The 25,521-nt window shown below is 50.4% G+C and overlaps 1 protein-coding gene across 1 annotated transcript; it reads left to right on the top strand.

Moving 5' to 3' along the window:
* Positions 1–4,370: 4,370 nt before the first annotated feature.
* Positions 4,371–22,507, top strand: LOC128270339 (uncharacterized). The gene is made up of 7 exons (XM_053007738.1): positions 4,371–4,524; positions 17,525–17,953; positions 18,015–18,905; positions 18,972–19,193; positions 19,263–20,819; positions 20,899–21,426; positions 21,498–22,507. The coding sequence occupies exons 1-7, from the start codon at positions 4,371–4,373 to the stop codon at positions 22,505–22,507; spliced, it is 4,791 nt and encodes a 1,596-aa protein (XP_052863698.1).
* The last annotated feature ends 3,014 nt before the right edge of the window (positions 22,508–25,521 follow it).

The following is a 25,521-nucleotide window of genomic DNA, read 5'->3' as shown; positions in this document are numbered from 1 at the left end:
TGCGGGACGTGTGAAGAATTGTACTCAATCTCAGGAACATCGTCGCCACGCTTTTTGTCACAACCGGAAAGGTGATACATCCATTCCCGAGTCCGCCCGGATGCTTTCTAACCTTTTGTTGATCCAACAAAAACTGTAGTCCTGTGCACGAGGGTAATTAGATTTGTGTGAGTTTGTCAGTTCGTGGCACCGGGCTTGGACGGTGAACTTCCAGAAACGGACGGAAATTGGAACCGGCGAGATCATCGGGAAGTCTGTCGGGAAGCACGGAACCGATGGAGAGCAACAAACAGATTTCTAATGAAGTCGAAGCGCTGTGCATGAAGCGGCGCAACTGCACTCAGCATTTGCGTCCACTTCGCGCTTCGCTCGAGCAGCGAAAGTTTTCCTTGGCTTACGGTAGGAACTCGTGGCAAAACTTTCTGCGTTATTAAAGCTTACGCGTTCAAGCTGTAAAATGGGCGCGGACCCCGTCGGCTGTGGGTGAGAAATTTGCCTACATTCATCCCGGCTCACGGTCGTGGGCGCTGAAAACTCTCTTGACCCGCAACTCGAGCGCAAATCACAGCACCAGAGAAGCCATCCGCATCGTTGTTCCCCAAGGGCGTAGCGGAAAGCAAATAACGTACAGAACGGACGAATGGTGTGTTGCTGCTTAAAGTGCAGCCTCCAGTCGCATTGTTTATCTGGCGAGACCTGCCAGTTGTGCTGCACTCACCAGCGGCAGCAGCGCAGCGCACGTGTGCCGAGAAATCGTTGCGAGCACAGGACTTTCTTGTCGCATCGGCTTGCTGCATGCCAGTGGCCGCCACCGGTCGGTCCCGATGGAGGGAGAGTTGTAAGATTGGAATTAAAATTTAATTTCCTACGCTTCCTCCGAAGCCTCCCGCACACACACACACACAGGCTAGCCTTCCTGCTTGCCCCTCCCGGTGGCATGGGGTGGGTTTGGCATTTTAGTGAAATCGCAGGACCCAGAGTCAGTGCGGCCAAGACTTTCTTCTCCGGTTTCCGAAAACTTCCATTCGACAGCATGGTCTCGTCGTCGTGGACGCCGCGGCAAGACGGGAAAAGTTGCTCTCCTTTCGGCCGGGACCGGCTCCGCGTGGCACATTGTGTGCCAACGGAAGTGGGTAAATTGTTCCTGTGTTCCTGTGCCGGAGGGTTGAATGGGTTTTTTTACTTCATCCGCGCGGCGCAGCGGACGGAGCGCAGCAAACCACTTACCCGGAGGTTAACTCATGGCCACCAACTCGGAACAGTCGTCCGGCTTTTGGTCGAAATTTCCTTCCACTCTCGCAAATTGTTTGCATATGAGGCGCACATTAGGCTGGCGCGTACAGAATACTGAACAGTCAGCACTGCGGCAAGGACGAAGGCGCCGATTGGGAACAGGCGAAACCCCGCGGGAAAAGACTAAACGACGCCAGGGAATGCATGGCATTGAGGGCTCGTTGAAAGCATCTTTGCTTGGGAGTAAATCCACCGGACGGGTAAACGCGAGGGACCGTCCAACTCATCGTAGACCTAAGATTCCTCCAGGGAGCCCAAATAGCTATTTGGAGCTCGGGCGTACGATGATGGATGAAGTGCGATTTCTCGAGAGGGTCCACTGTTTTGGCGTTTATTTCTCTGTTGCTCGGCATGCGGTTATCCTGCTTCCTGGCATTCGTTGCTCCGATCTAACTTGTATGTGTATGTTGCGTCCCATTGTGGTGGAAAATCTTGGGGAATTGTCAAATATGGCAGTCTTGTTGGAGCGCAGCTGAACAGACACGATTAATGCCGAACACAGCAACAACATATTTCTGAAGTTTAAAAGCGGATGTTTGAAGGCATGTGAATTATGTTACACCTTTTTTTCAATCTAACATTTTGAATTAGAATCAGCATGTTGAATTAACAGTTACTTTACTGGACATTTATTCTATTATTTATTGATCTATTTCGTTAACAATTGCTTCATAATTTTTCGATGCCGAAAACTGGACCTTTATTACATTAATTAAGTTAACTTTACCAGATGAACTTATCGCTTATTATCCAAAACGCTTTTAAGCGTGTTGTGTTCTCGGAATTCTGAAATATTATTACCACTTAACACAACACACCAGTGCTGTAAAATTTCACTCTTAGGAGATTATTGTTTGAATTGAATTTGAATTGAATTTAATCAATGAAGTTACCAAATAGAGCTGTGGAATTGATAGCACCGAACGCACCTTACACAAAATCGAATACCGATTCACATCCCTAAGGGAGCTGTTGCCACTGAAAGGACTTTTTAGTATTCTTGGCCTTATCGTGAAGATGAAGTTAATGCAATGGTTTATCATAGGCTGTCGCTAGATCGTTCCCGCGATTCAAGCAATGTAATCATGTAAATAACTGGAGGGCACTTTACTTGCAATTGGAGCTACAGCACAAACCATCTCCTATAATTAGCCTCATTTCGGATCCATTCAAGCAGCCATTCAGAGTAATGTCGCCAAATGGTAATCCTCGGCCACCCAATTAAGTGCCAGTCGATACGAACGCCGCCCTAACTGATTGTGACAACTAGAATGGAGTTCGCTCGTTATCCGCCGGACAAACTAATAATCAATGTCTGCTGAACACAGCGTAGAACTTCAATAAAGGAAGCCCATTATTCTCAGGCGCAAATATCTCTTCCAAATGCTTATCCACATCGAGCTTTTACTATTCCTCTCCGGTCTTGAACTCCGGGGATGTCCGTTAGGAACTCCGTGGACAGCAGAAAACCCTCTTTGTTGCACTCGTGCCGCAAGGACGGGAAAGTTTTAATAACGATTATAATGTTTTTTGCTCCACTTTCTCCCTTCTCGCTGTTTTCCTTACCCCTTTTCTTTACCCCCTGGCCTCACTCTCTCTCTCTCACCGGGTCATCTAAACCACATTGTCCGTGTAGCTGCATCCGTCAGCGGCCCATCCAGTCCACCGCAATCAGGGTCGTTTCCGGTTTCCTTCTTCTTTCATAGACGGTTTTGCGGTTTTGTTCGGCTTCTCACATTTTCTGGTGCCGTCAGACGGAGACAGAAAAGTTTTATCAAAGCCATAAAAATAAGAACAATCAGTGTGCCCGAAGGCTCAGGCTGTGCCCTCTTTATCGGTGGTCATTTTTCTCTCTCCATTACTGAGACTTCCCGGCACGGCCGTTCATATGGCCATTGTATTATCAACAGCAATCCATACTGACGTTGCTCAGGATATAGATCCTCGGTTTGATATGCCCATCGGCCCCGCAGCCCGGAATGGTGCGTAAAAAACGACCACTCAATGCTGCCGAAAAGTTGACAAATCGCTTCGAAGTATCCCAATCCCCGTTTGACGGATTTCCCTCGTAAATCAGGCTTCCTGGCGGTTGTCGAACAATTGAAACGAAGCATGCGGTGCGTTGCGAGCCACGTGCCAGCGGCGGCGTACGTGCCGTTTTGTCTCGAGGCAGCATCAACCAGGAATCTCAATCGGAATCAAAATTCGAAACGTGACCGAGCCGTCGCAGCAACCTGCGCTTGGCTTGCTGGCGGTGCTTTCGGAGGAAAGTAAAAGTTGTTTTCTTCGTCGCTCGCATCGTGTACGAGTATTTCATACGGTTTTATGACATCCTTCACTCACGTGGCCCGCTACGGCCTCTTGAACCGTTCGGAAAAGCGTTTGTGATGCGCGTTTCGGTGCGTTTTGGTCGGATTTTCCATAATCCGATTACGATCCTGTGCCTAGTGTGGGTTTGCGTTGTGTATGTGTTTCTCGCACTGCAGTGGCTCTTGTCGCTGGCACTGGGCAAGATTAATAATTAACGCAAAGGCGTCTCAGTGGTCGACGGTGTTGAGTGTTTGAACCGTAACCGTGCTGTACCCGCGGCACGGAACCACTGGTATGCACGGCCACTGCAGGCTTGGATTGAAACGCTTGGATAACTATGCACATGCACGGTGAAGGCTTACGTGCACTCCAAGTCCGTCGCTGTGATGTGGCCGCTTAATGAACGTTCCACTCGTTTATTGCTTAAGAAGTGGACGGAGAGACCAACGGCGATGAAGAAAGAGAGGGAGAGGCGCGGATTTGTGGGCCAGCCCAGCGTCATAGTAACGAGTTTCAATTGTTTCGGTCGTGCCTCGTAACGTCAGGTGTATCGCGTTTGACATACGGTCGGTTCTCTGGCCATCGCCAAGTCCTGATTTATTACATCCTACCCTATGGCGACGTGATCTCATCAGTCCTCTGCTAGGTTGCATTGTTCGAAGAGCAGTCATATGTTAAACGTGCTTTTTATCCCTTTTCTACTCCACAGAATATCCTGCAGATTTTCGGGACGTATTCGAGCGTCGATAAAGTTCAATGAGCAAGCGATGGAGCAGATAGACCGATTGCTGGTTATGTGTTTCCGTCGCTACGGCGGCCTGGTGCTGGTGCTAGCAGTACTATTATGCATCCAAACCGACACTAGCAGTAGCATACCGTTAGAGGATAACAATAGCAGTAGTGGCAGTATTAGTAGTATTGGTAAGTAGTTTCAATTACCATAGAACATCCTCGATATTTAACCACAACCTGTCGAAGTTTTTTTTATAATATTTTAATTCCGCTACAAATTCAATCGAGCTCCAAATGGGCATATTTCATTTGAAACTTTTCAGGCTTCGTTAGCCGCTTATGACCCGGAACACTAAAAAGGGTAGCATTTATCGATTTTCTTTAATCAGCCGATTTTCAATATGAAAAATAAAGGAGCATCTTGTAGGAGAATGGTGAAAAGTAAATTTATCATGCTCGACATACTCGTACCTTCCGAACCTTCCGTCTTCGACGGCCCGACGTGGGTTCACCGATCCGTGAGGGCTTTCTCTTTCATGAAACCCGGCTCCAAGGAAAACCATGCTACGGTTTCCGATAAAACAACACTCGGTGGCAACAAACCAGCAGCATCACTTCCACGCTGTCTATCAGTCACCACCCCGCCCCGCAAAAAGGTACATCCGGTGAGGGTTGTGGAATTGAATTGAAGTTTATTCGTTTACGGTTTGGCCGCTACGCATTTGCGAAATGGAACGAAGAAAAAACAAAAGAACAAATCTCTGACAACGACGACGACGACGATGCGAACAATGCCACTGTTGTAACTTTGCGCGTCGAAGTTGGTCAAGGCAAACGAGCTCCGACGACGATAAGACACTTCCCGTTTTTTTTTTGGCGGTTCGTCCGCTACGCGGCGGAAATGATGTGTGGAAAACACTGTGGGGCTTCCGTCGACTGCAGGCTTCCGTTGGCTTCTTGCGTTAAATGTTAATAGACGGTACGCACCGTTTGATTTTGTGATAAAACGGAAAATGGAAAAACGGTCGAGATGATAACAACAACTCCCGGGAACTCTGTGGTTGAATTAGAGTTTTCTTACCATTTTCCCTCCCGTACGGGTGCCGCCGGGAAAAGTTCTCTAATGAGGCTAACAAATTCGCAAAACAAATTTACCGTCCGACAGCCCGGAAATGGGCGCGGCGTGTGTTTGCCGTTACTGGCACAGAGAGTTTGATTTAGAAAGGATGGGAAACAAATGCCGCCTAACTTGCCGCAACAACTTTTCTGCCCCAATGGCTGCGTGGGCCATTTTTGAATATTAATTTGTTTCTTGACAAAGACTAAGGGGTCGAACTCAGCGGTGCGATTGCTTGGGAGGGTAATTATTTGTTTTTCGATTCGGTTGTGGAATCTTTGAAACTTTTGGCGAAAATTCAAACAAATTATACGAAAGTGTCACTTTAAACTGTTGTCTCGCGATGGTAGCGAAAACTGTCTGACTCTGACCCAAGTAAGGCACAGTGAGTAGGTTATGACCCGCTGGGTGAAGCTACCGAAGCGTGAACACCTTGGCATGCTTTCCAGCAGCAGCCAATGGAGTTGGCCTCACACTTCAATTCCACCAGCCGTTGGCGGTCGATTGGAGTCGTCCAAGTTTTGTTATTCTTTGCTATCGCCGTACTCTTTGGTCGCACCATGCTCAGAGTACACTGGAACCTTGATCGATTCCCCGATCCATTCGTTGTGTTCAATCAAGCGCACCATAAGATAAAAGGTCATCCAAAATCAAAGACGCAACCGGATGAATACTGTTCTCTGTACAGCAATGCCAGTAATGTAGCTAGCCTCCGAATGCTGTGCAAAATTATGCTGCAGCCGGAAATCCGGAAGTGATTCACATGCAACGGCAAATACCGGTCCGGGTCCGGGCCACAAAAGGTCCGGTTCGCGGCGAGATGAGTTCAGTTTCACGATCGTCGAGGGTGAAAGTGAACGAGCCCGACCTGGACTGGACGGAGAAAGTTGAAATCTTCTCGTTTCTTCGTTTCTTCGCTACGGCCGGCCGTGTTCCCAGCCCTTGTTGCGTCGTAAGGGCTCTGTACTCACATGCTCAGGAACGATGTTAAACAAACCAGGAATTTTCACTTCATTTTTTTCCCTCCTTGCAAATACACTATGTACTTATACGCATTTCACGAGGAGCATTTCACGAAACAATCCTACAGCAAGCCGTTCTACGGTTCCTGCTGTGAACTTCCAGACTCGAAGTAACCACGTCCCGCTCGAAGATGCGGCTTGCGGCAACCACTTTCTCCTGCACTGCCGTCACGTTGCGGGTCACGCTGACCTCGATCGATTGTATGCTAATCGAAGGATCACTTACACCGCGCGCCACCCTTCCACCGCCGTCGCTGCATTCTGCACCGACGTGCACACCGACGGAACCTCGTCGAACACCGTTCGAGCGGTTGAGGCCGCAAAAGGCAAGCGCCATCGTGTCTACCATCAATCTTGCCAACGCTTAGCTCGCCTCCGATGGGGCGCCATGGAAGGGAACGAAGGGGGGCACGAAACCACTGTGCAGAACCGAACCACCGGCCGGCCGGATCTTTTGCCCATTTGACCAACTGACGCCACTTTCGCAACTGAGCCTTTCGCATTCGGGGCCGAAGAAAGGAATAAAATAAAGCCAACGCTCGAGAGAAATATGGAACTCGGTCAACTTGACCACGGACCGCCGGGTTTGTGGCCGTCCCCGGGCGTTTAACGATACGAATCTCGGTCCGGTTTCTGGGCGGAAGTAAGGCGGAGATGGCCTGCCAAAAAGCAATGGCGCCCTATCGCTGCGATTGTTTTCCTACAGGCCAGCGGGTTCGTCGCTTGATCCAATTTTCACTCGCCCCGCAAGTCACTCAGGTGTGAAATACGTTGAAAGCTTCCGAAAGGCCGGCCACGCCGGATGGAATGGATGGATCTTGGCTCACGGTGCGGTGCCCTTCATTACGTCCCCTCCCCCCTGCGTTTACCCCGATCTGCCATTTCTTTGTGGCAGTTACATTTTTACAGCCGGCTTTTAGTACATCCGCAATCGTCATCAATCGGCTTTGGCCGATGATGAGGGGGATGGAAGAGTTCGCTACAAAAAAAAACGGTCAACAATCAGAATCCCATGGTCAGCCTGTCATTAAGGTTACAGGTGGTGGAGGCCGGCTATAAAAGAGAAATCACGCTCTCGGTAGTACGCACAGAAAAAAAACAATATGGCCATTTCGCCAATCAGCCAGTGATACGAAGCGGCACGGTGTAAGATTTATTTTAGCTGTTAGCTCCCAGGGTCACATAAAATTGGGCGCAATTAACAACGCCGGGTGGCCACCGACTCGGCTGTGAGGGAGACTGCGAATTAGGTCCACGCGGGAAGGTGTGTTTTGATGAACGGAACACGGACAACCGATGGGTGTTTTTAAACAGATGACAGAGATGCTCCGTGAGAGATGTTGCTACACGAGATGGATGGTTGGGATGGATGGATCCGTCGTACTGCTATTGTTTCCCCCCGGAAGCGCCGTGCTGTTTTTGCACTCTAGTTTTGACCCACTTTCTTCCGGTGGGATTGTTTCGCTCGCTCTTGCCATTAAAACGTTGCGCCTATCACTTTTATGCATTTATGGTCCGTTTTGTTGATTAGAAAGTTTTGTTGAACAATATTGAATCGTCTTTACGACATTCGTGCAACATCCGGCGGAAGTTTTGTATTTCTTAAAAGAAGTTGATAAAAGAAAACCTCGACTCATGGTGCACACTCAGGGGAGTTGAACCATGTGGCGGTTATGAAACGATTGTTGAAACGATTAGGATGGCCTACGATTTATTTTAATTTATTTGCTAACACTATGCAATGGCTTGTGCTCCTAACGAACAAAACGCAGACTGCCATTAATTTCTGCTGTGCTATAATACACTGGTTTACGTAATTCCTCCAGCGGGCCAGCACATCGATGCGGAGTTATTATTCGGGCGGCCAGTCATTAAGTTCCATTTCCCGCCTTTTCTCGAATTCACTCTTCGTATCTTCGAAATTTTCACCACGGCCGGATCGCCGCGGCTGTGGAGGAAAATTCCATTGATGTATGCGCCCGGCTGGCCCGGATTGGAAGAATGTTTCAACTTTTAACAACCACGCCTCTCTACTTTCGATTTCGAGCGAAGGCAAAAGTTCGATTGGACCCGCACCGCACAGCTGTGTGCCCGTCACGGACTTTTGGTTTCGCGTGCCGTGATGTGTGGACGGTTTTTTTTTTATTTCATATAAACGGCACCGGCCAAGCCATGTTTATCGCCGTCTCCGCGGCGGCGGAAACTAAAACCTACCGTAAGGGGTTTCGCCGTGCTTGGAGGCAACGCAACGGTTCGCAACCGAACAGGAATACTAATGTGACGGTGAAATCCATCATAAATGGCTCACGCGAGGCCCCTCAAACTAGCGACGTACTTAAACGGAACGACCTTGGCTCGCCAGTGCGCTTCTCGAAGGGTCCGCCGCCACAATTGCGTGTCGCTACGGCGCTGACGTGACTTTTTTGCTCGTCTTAATTTTTCGCCACCCAGGTTCGTTATTTTGTGCGCCATAATTAACACCCCACTTCCGGTGGGCGGCCACTCGCGGGCGGCGGTGGGGACCTCGCCGACCGGTTACGACCGTGGTGGTGACGGGCAAGCCCCGAAGAAGCCCTCAAATTAATGAACAGAAATTGAAAACACCTTCGGTCCCGCGAGCGCTGGCAAAGGGTTTCCACTGTTCACTTTTTCACACCTTGCCGCGGCACACAATGGAACGGTTCATGCACCGTGGCAAGAGGGCCGCCGTCGCCTTTCGACGATGTCTGGCAAATGGGTTGAAGTATGCCCGCACGTCGCGTAGAGGTTTTCCGCTTAGATTTCCATTCACTGAGCACTGCTTTTCCCACTGCCGGGAAAAAGGGGCTCCCATGGTGGGTGAATAACGCTTGAATGCATAGCCGTACGGCAAGTGCATGACGAAGTGCGGCGGAGGCCTTTCTGCTGTGCGTGCGCCATTCAGTAATGTTCCGCCAACTACTCTGGGGCCAACTCGAATCAGGAGTCCAATGTTAGGTCCCACGAAACCTTGCCGCTTGTGCGATTAACAATAAGTGTGTGACTAACAGTTAGTGTAATAATCACCAACGTCAATGTATTTTCCTCCCCAGTGTTAAATACATTCAGGCAAATATTGTTCCAACTAAAGTGGTACTAGGGTGTTCATTAAGTTTTGCGGGTCGATAGAAAGGGTAGATTTTTGTGGTTTGAAATACACTTTATTATTCAGTATGGGCTCCATGAACATCAATATACTTGTTCCAACGAGACTTCAATTTATAAATTCCATCTGTAAAGTGAAAAACTGGAACGCCTTCAAAATACGCTTCCTCGGCTGTTATGACGCCATCATTTGATAGAAAACACTTTTCACGTACGCATTTTGTTTAGGTCTGAAAACAGATGGAAGTCGCCAGGGGCCAAATCTAGTGAATACGGTGGATACTCCAACAATTCGGACTTTAATTTGATTTTTTATTTTTGCCATTTTTCAAAATGCTCTTGTGACACGACGGTCCATTGCCTTGATGAAAGAGGACGTTTTTCTTCTTCAGACCGGGTCTTTTTTCACGAATTTTTACTTTCAGTAGGTCTGAAATGAAAAAAGATTAATCGAAATTTATTGTTGTACCAGTTTTCAAGTAATCCGCCAACAAAATTTCATTCGCATCCCACAAAACTGATGCTAACACCTTTTTCGGTGATTTCTGTACTCAAACTCGTTCCGGAGTCGAAGAACTAGGTTCACACCACTCTTTAGCCTCTTGTTTTGATTAATTATCATGGTGATAGACCCAAGTCTCATCCATAGTGATGATTTAATGCACAAAATCCACTTTATGCATTTTTACTTTTGAAAAAGCTCAAAATGTCGCAGAGAAACTTGTATTCGAATGCATTTTTGTTCCATTTTTGGCGAATACGGCACCCAATTTGCACAGCTTTCTGGAACCCAAAACTTCAGTCAAAATATTGGTTATACTGCTCAATGAGATGGCAAGGCCTTATACTAAATCTCTTTCAGTGATTCGATGATTTTACAATACGATATCCTGGATATTTCCAAGATTTCAAGTGTTGTGTCTCTTTTTTGACGTTTTCGACATGGATCGTCATAAAGGCTACTACCTCCTCGTTTAAACTCAGAAACCCCCATTTTCACCCCCTAATTCCTCATTCCTCCGAAGAGTCCTCATGCACTTTCAACATTCGTTCATAATTTTCCTTTGTTTTTAAACCTTTCAAAAATAAAAATAGAATCACTGCACGATCCTTGATTTTTCCATTGTAAAAAATTCTGTGACACTAAAAGGGCGATACTAAATGGCTTGTTAAATACGTTCATATGAAGAGTGTACCAATATAAACAAAAACAATTAGGCTCGTAACAGCGCCCTCTGGTATGGACTCGCAAAACTTAGTGAACACCCTAGTATTTGATTCCCCGATAGCTGAGCTCCGCTATTCGGTTACAGCCACACCCTATGTGCAATCGTGACCAAAACCTGTAGCGCACCAACGTTCCCTTACGTTGCGGTACGAATCGGACTCGCGAATCCGGTACCTTTCGATCTGTGACATTCCGTCATCAACCACCGCCAGCAACGGAATCGTAATAACGGGCTTGGAAAATGTCACCAACGCATGGGCCACGGCAAGGGTGTGGTGCTATTTTTAATTACCCTTCCACAGGGCATAATCACCGGCATTCCACCAGCGTGCCTGGTGCTGGACCCACGTTCCGTGGAACCTTAGCGGTGCGTGCGGTATTTCTGTAATATCTGTCCAAGGCAACCATCGGAGGTCGACGTGCTGCCGGTAACGGTAAGGGGCTAGCGATGGCCGTTACCACCGCCCGGTAACCCACCCACCCACTAAGGTCGACTTCACGGCCGCAGGATGGACCGACCGATAACGGAGATTCGTTCACGCTCGAGGGACATCAAACGGCGGCCCAAAATTTACCCGCCTCGAAAGTCGCTCTCCGACTGTGGGGAACTGTCGATAGGGGCGTTTACGCGATGCATTGGCGCGCAACGGATGACATCAACTCCATCAACCCTCTGTCCCGGTGAATTGCTTAGCCGAGGAATGGAGTCGAGGAGTTTTTGTGTGGTGTGCGCGATTCGCGCGCGGTTATGAAATCATCGCCATTCGTGTATCGTGCGCCACAAATGGAGAAGGAGGATGGCCTCTGACAGGAGCTCCGTGCCGGTCTCTGCTGCCTGTCCGACCGGCCGAGGGCCTGTTGTCCAACCGCCTCGCGGGCCATTGCGTAACAGTGGACTACAAACCGCCTTCGATGGTGGGACTGGGCGCTTTCAAGCAGAGCCGGACCGGGCTGAACCAGGCCGATACTCCGCTGATCTTTCGATCTTTCTTCTCGCCGCGATTCGTTCGGGTTGCGTTATCTTTTACGTGGCATTAATTTCTCCAGCACCAACTTTGTGTTACGAAGGCCGCCAAGATAAACCTGCTTCGGTCAGGCGGTTTTTTGGCGGTGGCAAAATGACAAACTCACACGGAACGGGTTGATGATTGGGGGTCATTTTACGGGAACCCCGCTGCTTCGCCGATGATGATGATGAAGTGCTGCACAATGTTCATTCAAATTTCACTTCCTTATCAGCGTCAGCAATCAGCTGGCAAAGGATCTTGCCAACAGGGTGCAATCATCGGCGGGGAGGACGCCCGAAGTTTATGCCTGAACCTTGTGAGCAGCGCCATTGTGCGCCAGGATAAATGTGTAATTGAATTTCATCAAGGTAAGAGAAAACTTTATCCTGGCACTTTGCGAGAGGTGCTTGGTGGTGCTTAGGGAGGGCCGCGTTCAAGGTGCCAGGGCAACGGTATGTTGTGCAGGAAAAGTTTCGCCTGCATTCTGTCCTGAGACTGTAGGGATTTCGCGACACAATGGAAAAGTTTTGAGCAATATGAGCACACTCACACCGGCAATAAAGTGGTATGCCGTTGCCCTTTTGTTTCTTCGCTGCCACCACCGCCACTGGCCCCTGAGTCCTGGGGGTCCTCAACAAGGATGCTGCTACAAGGTGTCGATGCTGTCACGAAGGTGCCATATTCCCATGCAGGGATACGGATAGGGGTTGAATGGTTTTAGTGTTTATAAAACGATGTGGTTCGATTCGGCCCAAGAAATATGGTTCCCGCCTTCGGACCGTATCCTTATTCCGGAGCGGTAGGGCGGGTTCAATGGGTGGCTCATCGGGGGGTGGTGGTAGCTCGTCAGAAGATTGGCATAACACGTCCCGGGTAGCCAATTTGGCAGCTGCGTCGTAAAAAAGCGGTGATAAAATGTACATCATTTTCCATAACCATCAAAATGACGCCGATACCGAACGCTGCCGCCTTGCCGGAGAACGATCCTTGGGTGCTCTTTTCACTCACGGCACAGCGCAGGTACTTTAAAGTGCCTGCGAATTTGCTGGGCCTCAAAATGGAAGCTCACACTTCTTCTACGGTTATTCTACAGCATTATATGCTCATTCGTTGTCGTTACTTTTGCAACACACTTCAACAAAAGAGCACTTATCTTGTGTTGGGCCGCTGTCCTTACATCCCTCTTGTAAGCTCTTCAAAATAGGGATTTCTTCTAATGCGGATCCGTTTCAATTCCGTCAAGTCTTTGTATGCTAAGTGGACACACACCATCACGACCCACACAAACACACACTTGGTGAGCTCATTACGCTGGATGCGTTCGCTAAGGAAGACGGAGGATCAGCTTCCTTTGCCGAGTTCTTGCCAGAGCCGCTAGTTGGGTACATTTTCTTTAAAGGATCCTAGCTGTAAAACCTTCGGCCGGGTATTATGAGCTGGTCATTTTATTTCAATTTGCCGTACCATACTTTCCCTGCACCTCGTTGTCGTAGTGGCATTTTCTAACGACTTGCAGCGCGCACCATAAAATTCGGTACTTGTCGGTACCGTCTTACTGGCGCACGGGGTCTCCGGAAGAAAATTCCGGTCCGGTGCAAGAAAGTAGCAAGTGGACGCGACCAAAAAAACCCCATCCCTCGCCGGCCTCCGAGGTTTGGTTACCTAGAAGGAGAGAGTTGGCACGAAAGAGAGATGTATAGGGTGGTCAAAAAGGCGCACACTTGTTCATTTGTTTATAAAAAACAAACGGCTGAACATTTTTCGATGCTTGAACTTTTATTTGAAAGGTTAATTCATGACATTTTTTTATGTAAAATAATGTTGGTCAAATGTTCATTATGATTGGCTTGGCAGTAGCTCATTCGGTCGACCTATTTTTGAGTACATTTTCGATTGTATCTGCTCCTATTTCGGCAAAAAGGGGAAACAGAAATTTCGGTCACTTGTTGTGGGTGCATTGGCTTCTCTTGCACGATATGTGGGTTTTCTGAACCACAATTCTGCTTATTAACATAGTCACCGAGGTGGAAATAAGCTTCGATTAAATGTGCTTTTCACGAATAAGTTGACGACATACCACTTTGGAAATAAATTTTTCATATTTCCCAATTTTCTGCAACCAAAATAGTATTTTATACATAATTGGTTGAACCAAATGAAAAACTGTGCACTTATTTGACCACCCTATAGGGTGGCTCGGAAACTATGGCCGGAAGTGATGGGCGTGAAATTGACGTCAAGTCCCGCCACTCAAAACTTCCGTCTCAAAACTTTGTGCGAAAAGCGGCCGCGGGGCGGCGTCGCGGAGGTAGTGAGCAAAGCAAAGACGCTGCTCGCTTGACCACCAGGCGTTGGTTTGGGCGCCCCTTTTTTGCTGCATAAAAAATTAACATCCCCTCGCCCGGGAGCGTTTGACGGTAATGCGGGCCAATAGCCGTGACGTGACGGGGTGGCAAATGGCCACCGTAACCCAAGGTGGCGCGGACTTTGTTTTTCTTTTTTTCGTTCCGCTCGCCTTCTGTTGATCTACGAATAATAACTTAATCACTGCACTTTCTCTCTAACGTCATTACGGGGCGGGTTGGCTAAGTTGGCATCGTTCCACCGGACCGGCCAGCCAGCTGACCGTTCGGAAAGACTTTCTCTTTTTTTTTTCTCGTTACTTTAGCCCGTGGAAATGAGCCCAGCGGGTGACGTTCGCGATTAGGCCTTTAAACTGTTTTTTAGGCGGATGGCGGACTGTTTCACACGACTTTTGCTACTGTCCATTGGCTGCCCGTGCCTTGCGAAAGGTTCAACCGATTGCCGGTTGCTTTCTGTGGCTGGGCTGGCCAACCAGAACATTATGCCCCTTGGAAATGGTTCCAGCTGTCCCGGCCCGCGAGAAGTGGGCCGGAATTTGGTTTGCAAAAAAAGGATTCGCAGTTCGGTCCGAATATTTAATATTCCCGGTGGGCCGTGTCGTGAAAGCGAAAACCTCCAAACGCAAATAACCGCTCGCCGCTAAGTGCTTGGGGCGAGGTGGGTTGGGGCCTTCATTTCACCCCGGTTAGCTGCTCCGTTCAGCCGGGGGAGGGAGGCCGAAAGTAATTTGCTTCTCATTAGAAGATAATTCCGACGTGTTTCGGCGTTTCGGGTTGTCAGTTAGCAGCAAGTGGCTGTGTGTGCTGTGCAGCATCGTTAAGTTCCAGGCACCTCCAGGCAGCGCTGGGGACAGATCGAATCGCAGACACTTAGCAACTCACTGCATACCGAGGAAGTTCCTGAGGATGAGAATGCGATGAGCGCAGCGCCGCATCCGTCTACTAAGCACCGCATCTCGACCGGCGCAGGCGGAGCTTGAGAACTTCGCCAACTGTCTCCGGGAACCTGATACCAATCTGGCGGAAGCTCCGTCGAAAACACACCCGCCAAGCGGCATTTCGCCACGCATATTTAACACATTCTTCTGGTCCCGGTGAAGCTTCGGTCCCCGTCCTCGGAACCGACGCGGAACCTTCGAGCGCCCGACAGGCAGGTTTTGTCAATCGTGGATTTATGCAAATTATCCACACCGGCGCCGTGACTTCTTCGTACATTGCGATCCGGTGAGGTGTTTTGCGTCGTACCCCGCGCGCGGCCGGCAGATGTCTCGAGAAACTTTCAAGGCTACCAGCGAACCGTCACCAACGTCGCTTCGCTGATGGCCGTTGCGCGATGCGTGGTGTTGTGATGAAAACTGCAAACTGCCAAAGTGCCACTGGAGTTGCTCCTACCGCGTTAACTGGTAGAGCCCACAATGTGCCGTCAACGACACGGGACGCCAGTCAAATTAGTCAGTGTTCGATTGCACGCTTACGATGCTTCGACCGGACGACCTGGAAAACGATTCCGGAGCCCGGAACTTGATGCACCGACTTCGGAGGCGACGAAAACAGGTTTTGCGGTGACCGTTCGAAAAGTATCCGTTCCGTTCGGTCAATTAGCTAATGATAGGAATCGAGCACCTCCCCGTGGAGTCGATGCGTAGCGCACTTTTGACGCACTCTGCCGAAATGCCTCGCCTGTTGCACAACGGCGCATCGGTTAGTTGGAAAGTAACCCACAGCAAGGATCCGTGGTGTTTGCCCAAAAGAAGTTTAGCGAGAAAAGCGCACACAGGATTGACTGTTTAAGGAACGGAAACGCGTAACGCGTTCTAATACCCGTCTGACTTAGAATCGGGAACAATTGAATTAGCTCTATCTCGGGGTTAGTTTGAGTTAGGAAACATGACAAGGTGTCAAAATGAAGGGATTTTATTGTAATTTTAGAGAAGAATTTCAGAAATTTATTCGGTCGATCGTCGGATGAAATCGCGAACTTTCTTTGGAAGGCGCGCCATCATTTTCTGCACAATCTTCTAGTCCACCTCAGCGACTAATTTGTTCCAATTTCTCGCCATCTCTGCAGCATCCCGCATCACCTTTCCAGTCTTCTTCAAATTTATTGACAAATTTGAACTTGTAGAGAACATCTGCCTGTGCCGTGGCGATATAACATTTTGGTCTAGGAAGCTGTCAAAAATCCATTTTCATGTATGTTTCGTCGTCCATGAGCAAGGATCCTTTTTACCTCGTCAGAACCTTCTCGTACAATTTTCTAGCGCGTGTTTTAGCGACTAGGTTTTGCGTAAGTGTCCTGTTTAGACTCTTACATCGAAGGAAGGACAGTAGCCTCTGCGTAGACAGATCCTCTAGACAGTACTTCTGCTGGCACCATATTGTTTTGCAATATCCCGAACCGGGGATCCAGGATTTGCCTTGATTAATCTCAAAACCTTCTAGTTCAGCTGCCGGTTGTATGTTCTACTACGACACCTACTCTGAATCCTTCTTCTTCTTCTTCTTCTTCTTCTTTGGCGCTGCAACCGCTGAGCAGTCTTGGCCTGCACCAGAGACAATGTTAATCTCTGATGCTCTCTGTGACATTTTTTTAATTTTTTTTACGGGCGGGATTGTTAGCCCCGCGCCAACCCCCCTGTCACGCCGGTATCGGGAATCGAAACCATGGCCGGTTGAGTTGCAACCGATCCCGGGATTCGAACCACGGCCAGCTGCGCTGACAGCGAAGACTGTCTCTGAATCCTTCAGTCTGAAGACTCTGAATCCTTCAGTCTACGGTATTGCGTTCCCGGAAACGATAGAGCACAGCATATACAGTTGATTTTGCGAATTTTAGTGTTTTTGCGATTTTTAAAGCAGACCACGTGGGGTTCACGCCGTGAGTGTGCAGAATTATTTTTATTGTTTCTAGTTCCATTAAGCATAACGAGCAGCATTGAGCAGCATTGAAATCCGACCACCAGAAGCGTTGCTAGAAGACATACAACTTTTCCCGACTCTATGTGGGACAGGCTTTGGGCACTACGACGCCGGTAGGGTAATTTTTCGATCAACCTTTCGGTAATTGCACAGGAAGACGACAACACCAACTCGAGGAACCCCGAGTCGCTCTAGATGCATAAATTTCATGCAGCACCAATGAGCGTCCGCCGATTCGAGCCATTCTCGAAATTTTCCTTCTGAAGCTTATTACAGGTTGCAGCATTTTTAGTCCCACTCTCTCTCTGTCTCCCTATTCTTGTTCCGCTGTTCGAAAATGGCGTGTCTGGAGGACAGGACTTAATCACCATATTGTTTCGTTGCTCTCTGTTCTCCTGTTCCCGGCACAGAATCCCTCGAGTTGACCGCCTGTCAGCATCTGAGGCGCGCGGAAGCGCGGCGAGCCAAGTCGTTGGGTGATAGTCTGCTGCAGACGGTCCGGATACCGCGGTGTACGGCGCTGGGTGACTTCGAGCCGGTCCAGTGCTCGAACGAGCTGAACGGGACCGAGTGCTGGTGTGTGGACGAGTACGGGGTCGAAATAACGGGCAGCCGGCGGAGCCACGCGGACGATGTCAACTGCACGCGGGTCGAGAACCACTGCCAGGCTTCCAGCTGCCGGATGTTCTGCCCGGCCGGCTTCGCCAAGGACCTGGCGTCCGGATGTCCGGTTTGCCGGTGCCGCGATCCGTGCGAGGACATCCAGTGCCCGCGGGGCCAACAGTGCGAACCGCAGGAAGTGCAGTGCAAAACCGAACCCTGCCCCCCCGTTCCGACCTGTAAGTGGGCCACTGCTCCCTATCTCTCTCTGTCTCTCTCATCTTGTCCCATCCTTTGCAGGTCGCCAGGCACGCAGTTTGAACGACCTGTGCCCGGCGGGCCAACCGTTGGCCATCTCCGGTACGGTGCGGCCCTTCCTGTGTGGGAACGATCCCGGCAAACCGGGCTGCCCGCCGATGTACCGGTGTCTGGTGCAGGGACGCAACGACTATGGTGTCTGCTGTCCGGCCTCGCTGCAGTTTGAGAAGCCGGGCAGCTGCCCGAAGGCGAACGAAATCGAATCGACGCCGAGCGCCGGCTTCCTGTGTGGGACACCCTGCGGCCACGACCTCGAGTGCGCGCAGATGCAGAAGTGCTGTCAGTCGGACGGGTGCGGCCGCAACTGCCAGCAGCCCCACAACGTGACCATGTGCCACCAGGCGCGCATGCTGTCGGAGTTGCTGTCGGTGAATGAGCGCGAGGGGCGCGGGTATGTGCCGCAGTGCGAGGGACCCGGCGGTAGCTTCTCCACCCGCCAGTGTTCCCGCAATGGGCTGGTGTGCTGGTGTGTCGACCCGAAGAGCGGTAACAAGATCAAGGGAACGATGGGTGCGGCCTCGATGGTGAGCTGCGAGGGTGTGGAGAACATGATCGCGGGCCGAGCCGGGGCCAGGAGTGTGGACGGCGCACAGGCACTGTGCGATCACAACATCTGCGCGGCGGTCTGTGAGTATGGCTTCAAGAACGATCACAACGGGTGTCCGACGTGCGAGTGCTCGGATCCCTGCGAAGGCTACCTCTGCCCGGGCGGGTCCCACTGCGAGGTAGCGAAGGACCCCAAGTGTGAGCCCTACTCCGGGCTCTGCTCGTCCGAACCGGTCTGCAAACCCGATCTGGTGTACTCGAACCCGTGCGAGATCGGGACGCCGTTGGCGGACAACGTGACCGGCGAACTGCTATTCTGTCACATGGGTAAGTCCCGGGGCGTGCGCGGAGGGTCCTTTCCAAATGCTTCATCAATTCATTACTGCTTTGTAGACCGACCGAAGAGCCGCGAATACCAGAGTCGCAGCTTCTTCGATGACGACGAGCTGGAGCGAGAGGAAGAGAACGGTCGCAAGCGATCGATGTCCAATACGATCGTGTGCCCCGTGGATACGCACGAGTGTCGCAAGCTGCACGGAGAGTCACGCAGTGTGTGCTGCCCTCTGGTGAACGAAACCGACGATGCAGACACCGCCGAAGATCGCCAGCAAACCAGTAAGTACCGGCGGCAGGTGACCGCAGTAGAACCACGCGGCTTCCGACACTAATTCTGGCTTTTTGTAGTGTGTGAATACTTGCGCGATTTTTCCGATCGCATGGAGGGCACCGTGGAAGGGATGGAACTGGCCCTCCCCCCACCGGCATGCACCCCGGACGGAGGCTATCAGGCGATGCAGTGTGTTAGCCGCAAGAAGAAGGTCAAAGCGTCGGAGCAGCGAAAGTACATCGAGCAGAACAGTATCCGGCGGATGCGGAAGATGCTCGAGGATGCTGCGTCCACAGTGACGACGACGACGACTGATGCCGCCGCACCGGTCCGTGCTCGCCGGGCAGCCAATCCAGCGCCGGACAGTACGCTGAAGCTGTTGCCGGTCGCGGGTCCAGAACCCGACGCATTGGCGGCCTACATTCGCCAACGATCGGCGGCATCAGGTTCGGCCGAAGTACAAGCCCGTTCGGCGAAGATCATCGACTTTAATCGCTTGGAATCGAAGAACGTACACTCGAACCTGGACAAACCGGAAATCAAACCGTCGACGCTGCTGAAGCGCCCCCTGGTGCTGCCGACGGTTCCGACACCGGCCCAGGAGCAGCTGATCGAGGTCGAGCTGGACGAGTGCTGGTGTGCCGACGGGTTCGGGACGGAAATTCCCAAGACGCGCGGTTTCAATGCCACCACCAAGGCCTGCGAGGCGCTACGGGAAGCCCTCGGGTGCCTGGATCTGACGTGCCGGATGGGTTGCGATTATGGGTTCGTGTTGGATCCGGACACGCAGTGTCCTTCGTGTGAGTGCCGCGATCCGTGCGACAGCATCGGCTGCCCGGACGGTCAGGAGTGTCGCTCGGTGGAGGTGTCCTGCGAAGGTGAATACTGTCCGCCCGTACCGGCCTGCTTCCCGAAAAAGCCGGGCCAGTGCCCGTTCCTGGTGCCCCCGGGGGCCGAGAATTCGGAGTCGGACTCGTGTGAGTACGAGTGTCGAACGGATGCGCACTGTGATGGGCCGAAGCGCTGCTGCTCGAACGGATGCGGAACGCAGTGCGTCGAGCCACAGCTGAAGACGGCCTGCCAGCATCTGCAGACCATCACGCTGCATCAGGCCTCGGAGTTGGGCATCCCGCCGAAGCAGAAGTACATTGCGCAGTGCGACATCGACGGTAGCTTCCGGACGATCCAATGTGGGCCCGGAAACGCGTGCTGGTGTGTGGACGAGTTTGGTAACGAGAAGAGTGGAACGCGCACCACCAACGGCCAGCCGGACTGCGAGCTGTACCCGGAGAAGACGGAGTGTCCGCTGCTGAAGTGCCGTCCGTGTGAGTACGGCTACAGGATCGACGCGAACGGGTGCAAAACCTGCGACTGCCGGGATCCGTGCGGTGAGATTTCGTGTCCACGCGGCGAAGAGTGTCAGCTGATTCAGGTGGAATGCATATCCGTGCCGTGTCCGAAGATGGCGATCTGTGTGCCGATCCGGGAGTCGGTTTGCCCCGAGGCTTTGCCACTGCGCTCGAACGGCCGGGAGATTGTGTGTGGACCACAGACCGACGCAGACACGTGCCCTTCGACGCACATCTGTCAGCTGAACCCGATCAGCAACCGTGGTGTTTGCTGTGGCAAGACAAGTTAGTAGTCAGCGCATGCCAGGGAAGTTCTGGGGCCAATTCTTTAATCAATATCCTGTCCGTTTGGCTTCATTTGCAGGAGACGTGTGCTTCGAGTCGATCGACCAAAGCTGCCTAACGGTGACGGATTCGGTGAACGGCGAAAGCAACGAACTGGAAACGATCGTCCGTTGGCGCTTCAGCCCGCGGATGAACAAGTGCGTCCCCGTGACGCTGCCGCGCGGTATCTTCTGTCAGTCGAAAAACCTCTTCCACAGCGAGGCGGCCTGCAACGGGGTCTGTCCGGTGTTGTCGCAATGTGAACGGTTGCGGTTGAAGAACACGATGGCGGCGAAACGGGCCGGTCAACCGAACACCTGGTTCCAGCCACGGTGCGATCCAGAGACGGGCTTCTGGAGCCCGGTTCAGTGTTTGGGCTCGATGGCGGCACCCCAGAATGGCACAACGACCGCCGAAACGGCCACCGTCGGTGTGTGCTGGTGTGCGGATAAGAAGGGCGCCCCGGTGAAGGGCTCACTGACGAAGGGTTCCGAACCGAAGTGCAGCAGCCGCCAAGCGAGGCGTCGTGGTGATTCCGGGGACTCGGCGGCATCCTCCAGCGATCCCGGTAAGTGTCCCCGAGATCCCGGGGGCGAGATAGTTCTCTGGTTAAGGTTTGTTCTTTCCCTTGAAACACAGTGATGGAAGAGCTGATACGACAGATTACGTTCCTGGTGGACGAGAACAACTACCTGGTGGATGAGGAACTGGAACCGGTACCGCCGGTGTCCGTGACCAGCACGAACTACGCACCGGAACCGCGCTACATCGGAACGGTTTCATCCGTCACCGAGAAGGTCATCGAGCTGGCGAGAACCGCGGAAAGCCGTAACTACATTAGCGACTCGCAAGAACCGATCCCGAAGCGACTTGGTGCGTCGGCCACACGTTGCCAGGCGCTCCAGCTAGCCGCGTCCTTCCCGGTGGCGTGTGACGTGAAGGGAGCCTTCGAACCGATGCAGTGCAACGGGGACACCTGCTGGTGCGTCGACGCGGCCGGCAATCAGCTGCCGCTGTCTAGCACGTTCAAACGCGCCACTCGCTCCTGTCTCTTCACACCGATCGACGTCGTGGAGATCGAGCTGCGGCTGAACAACGCGCACCAGCGATCGCTGGTCCACGTGTACGAAACCCTGCGCACGGAGCTGACCGCACTGGTGGGCAGCATCTTCGACAACTATCGCGTGCAGGAAAACTCCGACGCCAGTGTCACGCTGCGGTTTGATCTGATCGAAGCGAACAAAGTGGACGACGCGTACGCCATCGAGGAGATGGTACGGGAGGGTTCCTTCGCCCTGTACCACGGTCACCTGATAGCGGACATGACGCAGTCCCGTTTCGCGCACCGTATCTCCGCGGGGCTTCCGCTCGCGCAACCATCGTCCGGAATCCCGGAGAACACGTTCCAGACGATCGTGTTCGTGCTGGCCACCGCGTCCGCCTTTCTGGTGGCCATCTTTGTCGTGTTTGTGATGCTCAAACGGGGCCGCGGAACGAAGGCGAAACACTACCAGAGCGGCGAGAAGGTGTTCGCGATCGGAGCCGACAAGTACGTCGATTACAGTTCGCCCATCTTTGTGCTCAGTGCCAACGACAGCAAGTCTCTTCACCAGCACCAGCACCAACATCCCCATGACCGGGCGAACTAATCTACTTCTGTTTTGGCGAGCCATCCCCGGCACACCGCGGTGTTAGCGGTGGCGGAGTGAGGACTACCGATTTCTGGTGGAACTGACGCTAGAGAGTGACGTCGTTCGACACTGTTACCTCCTTCACTCCACTGCGCAAAGGTTTCAGGGTAGCTGATGCATCCGAGGGGTGTCGTTGGCCGATGGTGCTTACTGACGGAGGCAGGTTTTTCCAGGTGGTGAAATTTTTTAGCCCATCACTAGCAAGCGGCACACGAAATGGTTGATTTTGTTGTACATATTATGGATACTTTTGGTCCGGAGAAGAATGGGCCGTTTAATTTGTTTGTTCTGTTGTTCTGAATGGATTAGTCCGTTTCTTTGTCGACGAACGTTTCTTCATCCTTTATTTCATACTTCTCATGACCGTCGGACCAATTTTACAACTTTGTTTATCCTTTAGGCACGAGTTTGTTTTAGTTTGTGGCGTAGTCCGTTCACTGGTACCACTCGGAATGGATACGCGAAGAGCCTCTATGTGCATGTTGTGTCGTGCGATTGGGTTGTGTAAATAAAATATACTTGTCAAACTGATGAAAATAACTTGTAAAGCAACCCACAAAGGACCCGGCATCAACAAGACTGTATCCCCCAGAGAGAGCGTCACAGACGATGGATACTTTTTAGGCTCGCACTGGAAGAAAATAGGAAGCCCTTTAGTGTAAGTCATAGCATTTCTCTTCCCTCGCTTTGCTCTCATCAACGGCCGGAAGCACGTCTTGTTCTTTATCAATGTTGAAAAGCCCACTGGGCGGGGAACCATCCTCACCGTAGTTCATCAGGGCATGGCGAGCGTCAATGAGAAATGTGCTATTTATTTATTCTCTCCTTCGTGTACCCCTTTCTGTCCCGTTTTCCTTCCACCTCACTTTTCCTTATGCAGGATGTGTCCTATTAAGTGTCGCTAGCCACATTGCGGCCTGGCTTCCAAATCGCATACGATGCGTTTATTGGTGGCCGTTTGGTGCTCTTAACATTCAACCTTTTACTCCGATCCAGTTCCACTAACTAAGCAACCGTGCGCGGTGTGTTGCTTCATTTCTAATGCTCTTTTTCGGCAAAAATGTAAATATGATCCGCTGATAAATGGGTGATAAAAGTACGACCGAGAAAGGGAAAAAGACAGGCAGAGCCAGGAAATATAAGATAAATGGGAAAATTCCGAAAGCTGGACGATACGGTTCCGCGTTTATTGTCAAATCTGTTATTTTGTTTTGTTCGATAGTGAAATAAAGAAAACCAATACAAAAACCTTACACAACACAGTTATTTATTTTGAAACGATTCAAAATCGACATTTTCCGCTGGAAAACGCTTTCCCAGCTCAGACAAACGCTTCGCCGCTCTCTTGCGTGCGATGTTGCATGCTTCTCGATGTACCTTGTGGTCACAGGAAATGTTTCACGCGAATTGGGCTGCGTGCGTAGGTTTTGAAATTTTCAAGCCGTTTCGAAAGCTTAGGTTGTTCTTTCGTTTCTTCCACAAATTTTTGAAACTCAGAAGTTTGAGAAAAAGGTTTGAGAAATTCCAATATGAAAGGGTTTCAAAGGTTTTAAAATGACAAAGCTCGTAATAAGAGGCGGTGTCCAGTGTTTGAGTGATTATGCCTTTCCGAATTCGATCTTTAGTGAGGGTTACTGATTAGAAAACACGAAAATACTATTTCTGAGAATATGAGTATTTGAGTAAAAGATAAAAAATTACTACATTGAAATGGATTACGATAAGATTCGTAAACAATAAAATTTCGTTCAGTTTCATTGCGTTTTGACGTGCGTGCAACATAAACATAATCAAATGATGATGTTAGAAAACACTTTTCTAGATGGTTAGATATATAATTTCAGCAACACGTAGAGGTTCTTCAATCACACTCAGAACTACAAAACACACATCTACATCTTGAAACATCTACTATTAAAGTGTATTAAACGAACTGCATTGAACAATAAAACTAACATAGACCACAGTTCCGTTCATGTTCGTTACGCAAGCTGATCCACAAAGATAGTATAATTGTTAGCAAACAAGTTTTAAGCCACTCCACTGCTAATGTAACATCAAAACGGGACTTGCGCCAATGAAGCCGTTCAGTACATGTTCACAGCAACAAATCCTTTTTCTGTAGAACGAACGATAATGTGCTTGAGGTAGCTATTCGCTGAACGCGAATAAGATTTTGTTTTCGTAAAAAATTCACTGCTTTATCGGATGGACAAATGTATCCCATGATGCTTATCCACCAAACCCCGCCGGAATGATTGATGTTTTTCGATCTCAACACTTGTGAATTGTCGGAGAACAAAACTTTGCGGACTGCCAGGTTGAAGGGACGCTTATAAGACAAGATATCTCGGGCCTATCCTCAGCAGCTAGACAGTCAAAAACCGCAGAACTCGCAAGATATTAGACGATTCTTAGTGCTTGATCCAGGAGTAGTAAGTAAGTATTTCCTTATCATAGCTTAGGTGAAAGATGCGATCAGTTAGAACATGATTGATGGAGTTTATCGATTGCTCTAAATTTCTGTTCATTCCCACAATTTATTGCCTGCAAGCGGAATGTTCTGTGGGTCGGAGCAACGCCAACTTCAAAGATAGCGAATGGTCGGAACGGGTGAACTGGGCGATGGCACAGCAGTTCTGCATTGTTTCTTCGCTTTTATGCCGCTGCGAGACGAATCTACCCGTTGCGAGGTTTCTAATCAACCACAATCATCATAACTCATTGATTGTCTATGTTTATTCGTTTATACGCGATGAACTTAATTAGAATGTTCAGCAACGGTTAGATAAGACCGTGATTTCTTAGAGGTTCAAATCGTGTACATGTCTAAAGCAGGCAGTAGAGATAACAGCATCGTCATGTAGTTACGTTTTTGCAAGTGACATTACCTTATGATGTTTGGCCATCATCATCGTAATGTGAAATAAATCAAGTATCTTTATGTAATGTTAAGTCCTTATTTGGCGCTC

The sequence above is a fragment of the Anopheles cruzii genome, chromosome 3 (genome assembly GCF_943734635.1).
Source record: "Anopheles cruzii chromosome 3, idAnoCruzAS_RS32_06, whole genome shotgun sequence".
NCBI classification, from domain to species: domain Eukaryota; kingdom Metazoa; phylum Arthropoda; class Insecta; order Diptera; family Culicidae; genus Anopheles; species Anopheles cruzii.
Note: the sequence above shows the minus strand (reverse complement) of the source record. Positions and strands in the feature narration are given on the sequence as shown.